The 11,872-nt window shown below is 36.0% G+C and overlaps 1 protein-coding gene across 1 annotated transcript; it reads left to right on the top strand.

The window, feature by feature from the left end:
• The first annotated feature begins 6,126 nt into the window (after window positions 1-6,126).
• On the top strand, window positions 6,127-11,457 carry LOC110623288 (exopolygalacturonase). The gene is made up of 5 exons (XM_021768205.1): window positions 6,127-6,429; window positions 10,062-10,124; window positions 10,205-10,504; window positions 10,624-11,139; window positions 11,230-11,457. Exons 1-5 carry the CDS (start codon window positions 6,127-6,129, stop codon window positions 11,455-11,457), a joined length of 1,410 nt encoding a protein of 469 aa, XP_021623897.1.
• The last annotated feature ends 415 nt before the right edge of the window (window positions 11,458-11,872 follow it).

Genomic DNA, 11,872 nt, shown 5'->3' with positions numbered 1-11,872 from the left:
GATCTGAAGAAGGTTTATTGGTGGCCAGCTATGAAGAAAGAAATGGCACAGTTTGTGTCAGCCTGCGAAGTGTGTCAGAGGGTGAAGCTGGAACATCAGAAGCCGGCTGGAATGCTTAACCCGCTACCTATTCCAGAGTGGAAATGGGAAAATATAGCTATGGACTTCGTAGTGGGGCTACCGGTGGCATCCAACAGATTGGACTCCATATGGGTGATTGTGGACAGACTCACCAAATCTGCTCACTTCATCCCTGTCAGGAGTGGCTATTCTGTGGACAAGTTGGCGCAGGTGTATGTCGATGAGATCGTCAGGCTGCATGGGGTTCCCGTTTCAATAGTGTCCGATAGAGGGCCCCAGTTCACCTCCAGATTTTGGCGGAGTCTGCAAAACGCCATGGGTACCAGGTTGGATTTTAGCACTGCTTTCCATCCACAGACGGACGGACAATCAGAAAGAACCATCCAGACCATAGAGGATATGCTCAGGATGTGTGTGCTGGACTTTGGCGGTTCCTGGAGGCAACATCTACCTTTGGTGGAGTTTGCCTACAATAACAGCCATCATGCTAGCATCGGGATGGCTTCATATGAAGCTTTGTATGGGAGGAAGTGCAGATCACCTGTTTGCTGGGAAGAAGTTGGAGAAAAGGCCTTGGCAGGGCCTGAGCTAGTAGAGATTACCAGCAGGGTAGTACCCATAATTAGAGAAATGATCAAGACTGCTGCAAGCAGACAGAAGAGTTATGCAGACATCCGTAGAAGACAGGTAGAGTTTTAGGAGGGGGATCTGGTATTGCTCAAGGTGTCTCCTATGAAAGGAGTGGTTCGCTTCGGGAAGAAAGGTAAACTAGCCCCACGATACATCGGACCCTTTGAAATTTTGCAAAAGATTGGGAATGTGTCGTACAAGCTGGATTTACCTGCTTCAATGGAAAGAATCCATCCAGTTTTCCATGTTTCTTAGTGAGCCTGATGTGGAGGTCCAAGAGGATCTCACCTATGTTGAACAGCCAGTACGGATCATAGACACCCAGATCAGAAAGCTAAGGAACAAGGAAATCCCGATGGTGAAAGTCCTTTGGAACCACCACAATATGGAAGAATGCACTTGGGAGACACGGGAGTCCATGCTCCAGCAATACCCTTATCTTTTCTAAGTTTAGTTCCTTGTGAGTTCTTGTGTTTTATATGTATGTTATGTTGTATGCCATGCTATGTGTTAGTTGGTGAACATTCGGGGACGAATGTTCTTAAGGGGGGGAGAATGTAATACCCGGCTAGACTCCGGTATCGAAATTCCTACCGTTTGGTGGAATCTCGGATGTCGGAAGCCTCTAGTAGGGTAGAAACATGTTTTCATAAAATGTTTTAATGTATTTCATGGTTTTAAGTAAAAAGGAAATGAGTTTTTGCATGAAAACAACCTTGGAGGAAAACTCAGGTTCGGCCGCCGAACCTCAAGTTCGGCCCCCGAACATGCATGCGCTTCGGGTGTGCCTTAGACCCCCGAAAGCATAAGTGAGGGAAGTACAGGTTCGGCCGCCGAACCTCATGTTCGGCCGCCGAACATGGCATGCATGCGGAGGCACTTTCGGCTCCCGAACGTGGCTTGGCCAGCCACCTATAAAGGGGTCCCTTAGCCGAAAACGGGCGAGTTTTCTCCCCATTTTCGGCCAAGGTGAGCTCTCTGCCATCCCTCGCCGGTTTTGAGTTCTTTCCTTCCAATCTTTCACGATTTTCATTAGTTTTACCTTTGTTTTGAAGATTTTGAGCTTTTGAGCAAGTTTTGGAGCTTGGAGGTTCAAGGAACTCTCTCTCTCCCATTTTCCGAGCTAGGGTCGTTCTCCTCTCGATCTTCAAGAGGTAAGGGCCGATCTTGAGATTATGGCATGTTTTAAGTAAGTTTTAAGTAGATCTATGGGGTAGAATGCATGTTTAGCTCATGGTTAGGTTTATGGGTTTAATATGTGTTTATGAACAATGTGAGTTGTTTGATGTGTTGTAGTTGGGGTTTTTGATGGTTTGAAGCCCCTAGGAGCTTGTATGCTTGTTTGTGTTTGTTTGAAAAGTTTGAGAGGAAAATGTGCATGAGGAACCAAGTTTCTGCCCTTTGGCATAAACCAGGTTCGGCAGCTGAAGGACTTTCGGCCGCCGAACCTGCCTGGGAGGCAAGCCTTTCGGCTGCCGAAGCCTGCCCTCGAAAGAGGACTTTTGCCTCTGTCTGGGAGTTTCGGCCGCTGAAAGTGCCGCCGAACATGCATGAGTTTCGTCTCTGTCTGGGAGTTTCGGCCGCCGAAGGTGCCGCCGAACCTGCCTGACTTTCGGCTCTAGAGGGACTTTCGGCCACCGAACCTGCCGCCGAAAGTGCCCTGTCCAGCCTTCTTTTGCATATTTTTCTATGATTGTTTCATGATGTTTTAGGGGGTTTTTGGGGAGTAGTTTAGAGTTATGTTCATGTATGTTTGGTCCCTCATTTGAGTCCACCTGTGTAGGTTCGGACCCGAGGAACCGAGGACCCCAGCAGTGAGTCAGCTGCTCCAGTGTCTGGTCAGAGCTATCTAGAGGTGAGTGGAATAACTCATTACGTTTTAAAGCAAATAATGGACATTTTAGCATGATTCACGCATCATGAATGCCATGAGATATACTAGGTTGTTTGCATTAGAATTCACGAATATGTTGCATTACATACTTTATTGTTGATTGATGTGGATGGACGTTGGATGATTCATAGCCCTCGATCTATGATGTGACGATGTGATATGTACGGTACGGAATGTAAGACCAGTGGGACCCATTCTACGTTCGCTGGCACTATATAAGAGGAAGACCAGGACCCATTCTACGTTCTGGCACAGTTGGACTGTTATGTTATGCTATGTTATGTAAGAGAAAGACCAGGACCCATTCTACGTTCTGGCACAGTTGGACTATGTAGAGGGCTATTGGTGACAAGTTCATCCTTGATGTGATTAGCTGTGATGTGATGCATTCCATGTTATCATATGTTTTAAATGTTTTATTATTCTGCTCACTGGGCTCTAGTAGCTCACCCCTCTCCCTAATCCCCAAGGTTTGCAGGTACAGGGTAGACCAGGAGGTCAGCAAGAGTACTGAAGTCTTGTTTATGTAATAGATAGTGTGGACATGATAGATGTATTTGATGTTATGTAAAAGTACAGTTTAGACATGTAATATAATGAGGCTTATGGATGATAGAGGTGTGCTTGACCATAGAATGTTGTTATCCCTTTAATACATGATCTGAGATGTTTTATGATGTTTATGTAAACCAACTCAACATATGTTGTTTTGCCCATTGGGGCATTGATGATATCCCATAGAGGGGTCATGATTATGATTATGATTATGTACAGTGCATGCACAGGTTGAGTTTGGTGTATGAATGAAAGAAAAGTTTTAAGTTTTATGTATGTTGTTGATCATGTATGGGATTAAACAGGTTTACAGATTGCATGTCAGGCTTGCTACGGGTCCCGGCGGCCTTAAGCCGACCTGAATCCTAGCGCCGGTAGCGGTCCGATTTTCGGGTCGTTGAAATAAATAAAACTAATTCAAAGAAATAAGAAACTAAATTTAAGGGAAAGAATCAAGATGAGAAATATTCAGTCAAAGGAATAATCTTAGTTTCAGTTTTATTGGTTGATCACAAATATAAAAATAATCCAAAATTAATTATTGATAGACCAGTTATAGATATCGAAGACGCTTCAGATATCTAATCCTTCCTTAGATTTTAAACTAGCTAAGAGATGCTTGTTAACTAGTTTTAGCTCTTGGACAACCATAAGAGTTACTCCTAGAATTTAATCCAATTATAACATTAAGATTTAGAAGGACATGATTCTGACTAACAAACGCGAGAGCTCGGTTCATTTAAGTTAGATTATATTATTCTTTAGGAGGGCTTTATGCAACTTAATCCATCACTTGTTTCAGATTAAACTAAATAATTACAGATTTAATCAATCTGTATGGCAATATATTATTCTAATAACTGTACAATGGGCCCTTATTGCAATAATCAATAAAATAATAATAAACACTAGTAACAAAAATAATATAAATATCAAGAACAATTAAAGAAGCAATAGAATCACATAAATCTCACAACCAATTAAACTAAAACCTTAATTATCTTTTAATTGAAAGAAGAAACTTAGCCACACATGTTCATGGTTTAAACACTACAATGAGAAGAGCGTTTTTCAGCCTTCTAAACTAATTAAGAATGGGAAATGAGAGATGAGATGATATGCTAGATACATCAGAATATCCTCTTTTTATAATGCTAAGAGTCCTAAACTAACCTAAATATAAATAGCTAAAATCATAGTTGTTGAGTACATCTTGAGAGATGAGAGTTATTTGTTTGTTTCTCATATTTGAAACTGGACTATATTCGTCAAGTATGTTATGCCCATAACGTAGTCCATAACACAGTTCGTTTGGAAATTAGAGTTTACGTATAACTTTGCTTATTATCCTTCTATAAATTTGATTGTGTCCACGTTTGATTTCAGAATGTAAATTCCAAATTGGATTTTTTATCTTATTATTCTTCAATCTTTGTTTAACCTATCAAGATAATAAAATTTAAATGAATCAATCTATTTTAAATAAAATCAAACTCAATATCTAATTGTCTCAAAATATTAAAACTATATAAATGTGTATATTATCAAATGTGATACTTCAGGGAAACGCCTCATAACTTACTTTAGTGAGAAAGCTGCATGGAGCACTATTGAACTACTCCACATATGATAAGGAATTGTATGCGTTGGTGAGAGTTTTAGATGTGTGGCAACACTACTTGCTTTCAGTTTGTCATTTATACCAACCATAAGTCATTGAAGCACTTAAAGTGGCAAGGAAAGATAAACAAACGCATGCAAAATGGGTGGAGTTCATAGAATCATTCCCATATGTGATTCAGTACTAGCATGGCAAAGATAACATATAGTAGTTGATGCACTATCTCGCAGTTATGCTCTTATCATTACTCTTGGGTCTAAATTGTTAGGATTTAAGCAATTAAAAGAGTTATATGCTATTAATTTGGACTTTAGTGTTGTGTATCATGCATGTGAACAAGCTATTTTTCAAAAGTATTATAGGCATAATGGTTTTCTTTTTTAAGGAAATCAATTGTGTATTATTACTTATTTAATGGGTGAATTGCTTGTGCATGAGTCTCATAGTGATGGTCTAATGGGACACTTTGGGGTGCATAAGACTTTAGATGTGTTATATAAACATTTTTACTAGCCTTACATGCGAAAAGATGTTGAAAGAATATGTGCACAATGCATTGCATGTAGGCAAGTTATGTCTAAGTCTATGCCACATGGCCTACACATAATACTACCTTTACCTTCTGAACCTTGGATTGATATTTCTATGGATCTTGTGTTGGGATTAATTAGGTCTAAAAAGGGAAGGGACAATGTATTTATTGTTATTGATAGGTTTAGCAAAATGACACTTTATTGCATGTCATAAAACTGATGATGCCACACACATTTCTAATATATTTTTTTTGCGAGGTTGTTAAATTGCATGGAGTCCCTAGGACTATTGTGTCTAATAGAGATGTGAAGTTTCTAAGTAATTTTTGGCATGTTTTGTAGGGGAAGTTGGGAAGTAAACTTTTGTATTCTACTTCATGTCATCCACAAACTTATGGCCAAACTGAAGCTATGAATAGGACTCTAGGAACTTTGTTGCGTACTATTGTGGGTAAACACTTGAAAACTTGGGAAGATTGTTTGCCTTTCATAGAATTCGCATATAACAGATATATTCATTCATCCATAGGTTATTCTCCCTTTGAAATTGTTTATGTTTTTAACCCACTAACTATATTGGATTTGTCACCTCTTCTTTTGAGTGAAATATCTAGCTTAGATGAGAAGGCACAGATAGAATTGGTGTATTCTATATATGAGAAAGCCAAATAGCACATTAAAGTAAAGAATAAGGTGTATGTCGAGAAAGCTAAGCGTGGAAGGCGCCAAGTGATCTTTGAATCTAGCGATTAGGTATGGATACACCTTCGTAATGAAAGGTTTCCTAAGCAATGGAAATCTAAGTTAGATCCATGGGAAGATGGTCCATTCCAAGAATTAAAGTGCATAGTGTTTCTGATTTATTTCTGTTTGATGTTTCAAATTCAAAGACGAATCCTTTTGAGGATGGAGAAGATAATGCGAATATGGGAGATAAGCACGTGAGCAATGGAATGGGCGCGAGTATCACATTGCCTCTTGGACCCATAACAAGGGCACGTGCAAAGAAAATCAAAGCATCGCTTCAACACTTAGTGCAAGAAGTTGTTCGCGAAGGAATGATCATATGTGAGGAAAAGCCCAAGTTCGCGACACATGAAAATCCACGAGATAAAGTATCCATGATCATGATTGAAGTAAAGGAGTAATGGAGCTGAAAAAATAAGCCACATGAATTGGTTGCAACACACTTGTGGCCATATAGCTTGTAGGGCTCGAGTTGCACTTAGAACCATTTTGTTATTTTGGTATTTTTATATTTTATTAGACTTATTTTAAATTATTTTGGCTCATTTCCAGAAGCAAATTCGTGTAACCTCTTTAGGAAGAAGATTTCTCGAACACAATTTAGGAAAATAATCTTTAATATAATCTAGGTTTGATTGTTCGACTATATATCCTTCCTATATAGGAATTAAATCTTTCCACACTAGAATTAGAGTTAGAAAGCTATAACAACACCCTTAAGGTGTCAGCCACGAATTCTTGATGATTGTGAATAATATTATTTTTCTTGGTTAATAAAATCTAGTAAGAATTTTGTTGAACTTTATGTTGTATCAAGAATTGGCATCTTATCAAAGTTAGTAATTTCGTAGTGATTCTATTCTTTTTTTTCTTACTCAATTATCTGCATTCTTATTTATTGATTATTCAAGGGTGTAATAGAACACTTAAGAGTTAATATTGGCATGTAACTTGATATTATTGTGTGCTTGGGGTTTTAGATTGCATTGTTAATCTGGCATCAAGAATCATCTAAGTTGAGAAAACTCCACCTTTACCTTCTTAAATATGTTGTGTAAAGGTAAGCTTGTGTCTTTTCAACTCTTAGCTCTTATTTTATATGATGGGAGGAGGTAAAATGCACCCTTGCATGTAGTTGGATTGAGATGTTAAGTTTTGAAATTTTCTTTCTTGCTTTCAAAATGATGCCTTCGGTGTGGGTTGAAAATTCTTGTCCCTTGAACATGCATGTAGCATAAATGAGACTTCTTGGAGTGTTGAACTACAACTTAAAGTCAAGAATCTTTGATGGAGCTACATGTAGTTGGAAGGTTATTCATAGCATTTATGTTGATAAGTTATTGAATTTTGATCTTTGCCTTGCATGTATGTAAAAAAACAAGACTTTAAGTTTTTTTGTTTTTTTGGTAGAGTAGTTGAGGTAGTATTTTGGGTTATATTTTATGTTATTGTCGTTATATTTTACTTGCCTAAGGTTATTGTAGAATCGAGTTCTAAAACCATAAAAAAAATTCAAGTTTAGTTGTCGAACCTACATTTTTCAAAAATCAAATTTCGCAACCTAATATATCGCACAAATTGGACCTTTCGACTCTATTATAGGACTTTAGGTCATTGAAGGTGCCACTGAAAATAGGAGTGTAAATGGATTAAACCATTCGTAAGCTACTCGAGGTTCGGTTCGATAAATACTCGACTGAGCTCGACTCGATTTCTAAACGATCCAAGCTCGAGCTTAATTTTTAGGCTTGTTTGGTAAACGAGACAAGTTTGAGCTCCATAGTATTCGACTTGTTAAGACTCGTAAGCTCAGCTTGTTTCTGAGTTCATGAGCAGGCTCGCGAATAAGCTCGTAAACAGTCTCGTTAAATAAGTTGAGATTATTATCATAAAAGAAATAAACTCAAACCCTGCATATAATTTCATGAGTCAAACCTAAATTTTCTAAAATTCAACTCTATATAGCTTAGTTACACTCTTAAACTTGTATATATTTGGATCGTTAAGATTTAAAAGCTCATCTTTATAACTTTAAGAGCTCATTTATAGATATACTTATTTAATTAAAATTATTTTATTTTTAAACTTATTAGTTTTAAACTAAAACTCATTATACATGTAAATATATTGAACTACTCGTGAACTATTTGAGACTAAACTTGATAAAAACTCGACTCATCTAAGCTCTTTTGCTAAATGAGCCAAGTTTGAGCTTCTTAATACTCAACTCGAGTTTGAACTCTTCAAAGCTTAGTTTGGCTCGATTCGTTTACACCCCTAATTGAAAATCACACATTCGACCTTTTTTAATGTTTCTTTTATATACTTTTTGTAACATTTTTAGGGATATTAAGGATAGTTTTAGAAATGTTAAAAGTTGTATTTGGTCCTTCACTTAAGTCCATCAATGTAAAATTCGACTTAGCAAACCAAGGAGATCAAAAGTGAGGAACTTGTTTGAGTAAGGAGTGTATTGAGTCTACAAGAGGTGCGCAAAAAAAAAAAACTATAACATATTCATTCATCATAAATATAATGATATATTAGGGTATTTATATATAGAAAACAAATGTATTCAATTTTATTTAATTACTTATATTAGATATGATAACTCCATATTGATCCATACATGCCTATTCTATGCTTGAAATTGTGGACGTCATGTATGTTTTAAGAGAAAGCACTAAGAGGCTCCAATAAGGATCAAACATGCTAAATATTTGACGAGCTATTGGTAACGCGTCTACTATTTTATGAATTACTGGCCTTGTGCAACGTTCATCTATGATAAAATTAAAGAGTTAAAAATGTAATTTAATTTCTAGTCATTATACTATGCCAAGTAGTTTACTCCTTTCTGCCAACCCCTAGGTTTATATTTGTAAGAGTGTAGAGCAGAAAGCGTTGTGTGACATGAGATATAATATTTGGTAGTGCATCATGTTCTTATAGTGGACATTTACTATTTTGTGGCCAAAATATTGTGCTTTGCTCGTAGTTTAGTTATGCATTTCATAAGGTTAAATGTTGTTTCTTATATATTTGAACCATATATGTGTGGTCAAACTCAAAAGCTTGTATGTTAATATATTTTGGAATTTGTTATTGAGGGCTCTTTATGTGAATGTTATTTATGCTTTTTTTTTTCCAACATATGTTATTTATGCATTTTTTTTCCAACATTCTTAAGTTTTAAAAATTTTATACATGTATGTTGAAACCTTTGGTGTAATATAATACAAACAGGATGTATGTTAGGCTTACGAAATCTAACGACCTTCAGTTGATTTGAACCCTAGAACCAAGAACAATTTCATTTTGGTCATTACATTATGCATAAATGAATTGTTGGTCCTGCCTTGACCTTGACCGAAAGCATGACCACGAGATTGATTATTGCAATGTTTAGATGGAGAGAGGAATCTTAGAGTAATATCAGCAAGGAAAGAAGAAGAAGAGAAAAAACCGAGAAAAAATATTGCAGCAAGGAGAGACTAATAGGAAGGAGGAATTCACACACTTTATTGTGTGTTTTCTTGAAATAATAAGGGGATATTTAACATAGATTTAGCTTCACAACAGAGAAAAAAAAATCCCTTTCCTTCTTTATCAACTTTGTCCAACAAATCATCTTTACCTTTAAAAATTACATAAGAAATTATCTATATATCATAATGACCACAAGATGAGATATGGATGATATAACACATGGTATATTTTAGGAATCTCTATTTATTTTAAAACATTCAACGTTTCCAAAAATAGAGATTCTAAAAAATTGCCAAAATGCCAAATGTATAAACTATTATTAGTATTTAGTTAAATTTGGTAAACTTTAGCTTTATAAAAGCAATATACAGAATATAAATCAATTCATCATTGTAAAAACTTTATTAAAAGTAAAAGAAAGGAGGAAGTAAAAAAAAAAAGAATGGATACTAAAATAATTTTCTCAATTGTATTTCTATTGTTCATAAATTTGTCTCTTATTCAAGCACAGCCAGCTGCTTTTGATATAACAAAATTTGGTGCAACATCTGATGGAAAAGCTGATGCAAGCAAGGTATAAACATATACTTCGCCCATGAATATTAGAATATTAATTAAAATTAAAATCCTTACCTTTTTCTTTATATCTTTTAGGCTATAATGGATGCTTGGAAAGAGGCTTGTGCAGCTGCTGGATCTAGCAAAATATTGATTCCAGCAGGAACATTCTTGGCAGGTATAGTGAATGTTACAGGTCCTTGCAAAGGGGCAATAGAGGTTGAAGTTCAAGGAACCGTGCAAGCCCCACCAGACCTTGGAGGAGATGCTTGGTTTAGTTTTAGCCATATTAATCAATTCACACTATCCGGAAAAGGAACTTTAGATGGTCAAGGAGAAGTTGCATGGAAGGGAGAATCTTGTGACAAAGATCCAAAGTGCAAGAAAAATCCTATGGTACTTTTTTGTTAGTTTGCATGATATTATAAAATGTTACTAATTTATATTTATCATAAATTGTAATTAATTATCAAAACTTCTCTAAAATGTTTTTATTGCTTTACATTTTTCATCAGAATATCAGGTTTAACTACCTTAACCAAAGCTTAGTTCGTGACATAACGTCTCTCAATAGTAAGCGCTTTCACGTTACTGTATTGGGATGTGACAACTTCACATTTGAAGGCTTCACAGTCACTGCACCTGAAGATAGCGATAATACGAATGGAATCCATATTGGGCGATCAAAGGGAGTGACTATTTCTAATACAAAAATAGGTACTGGTGGTGATTGTATCTCTATTGGTGATGGAGCCCAAAATCTAAAAGTTACAAAAGTTACATGTGGACCTGGTCATGGTATCAGCATAGGAAGTTTGGGCAAGTATGAGAATGAAGAACCTGTTTCCGGAATCAATGTTGCCGATTGCACCCTTAAAAGTACAACAAATGGTGTTAGAATTAAAACGTGGCCTGCATTATTTCCTAATAGTGCATCTAATATTCATTTCCAAGATATTAATATGGAAAATGTCTCTAATCCTATTATTATAGATCAAGTATACTGTCCATGGGATAAATGCAATAAAAAGGTGATAACCATTTCAAAAAAACATATTATTAGATAATAATTATTTTTATATGTATAAATAATCATTTCTTCTTCTTTTTTTTTTTTTCAGGAACCATCTAAAGTCAAGATTAGTGATGTTAGCTTCAAAAATATAAAGGGAACTTCTGCAACTGCTCTTGCCGTTCAACTTATTTGTAGCAGTGGCATCCCATGTGAAAAAGTGGAACTTACGGACATTGACTTGACATATAGTGGTCCTCAAGGCCCAGCAAAATCTGAATGCATTGATGTTAAGCCAATAATTACAGGAAAGATGATTCCAGAGGGATGCAAATAAAAAGGCACATCTAATGTTGCATATTTTTTGTAGTTAATTATATATAGAGGAACATAAAGTACTTTCCTACTATTAATATTCAATAATTATTGAGGAAAAAATTTTATTTATTATTTTTTTAATGATATCTTCTTGTTATAATTTTTTAAAGTCTCATAAAATTTATTTATTATTTTTTAATGATATCTTTGTTGTTAATAAAAAGCCACATCTAATTGCAAAATTGTTGACACAACCACAAGAAGAAAAACCACATGTTCACCAAAGCCAGATCTGTTCAATCAAACACAAATCCATGAATTTGTGCCATCCTCGTGCAATTGTCTCTTGATGGTAATGCAAGATATGGAATCAACCTTAAGGTCAACAAAAGTGTCTTTGTCTTCATCTTTAAGCTAAATCCAAGCCATGCACG

This window comes from Manihot esculenta, chromosome 9, assembly GCF_001659605.2.
Source record: "Manihot esculenta cultivar AM560-2 chromosome 9, M.esculenta_v8, whole genome shotgun sequence".
Taxonomy (NCBI): Eukaryota; Viridiplantae; Streptophyta; class Magnoliopsida; order Malpighiales; family Euphorbiaceae; genus Manihot; species Manihot esculenta.
This window is presented reverse-complemented; position numbering and strand designations above follow the sequence as displayed.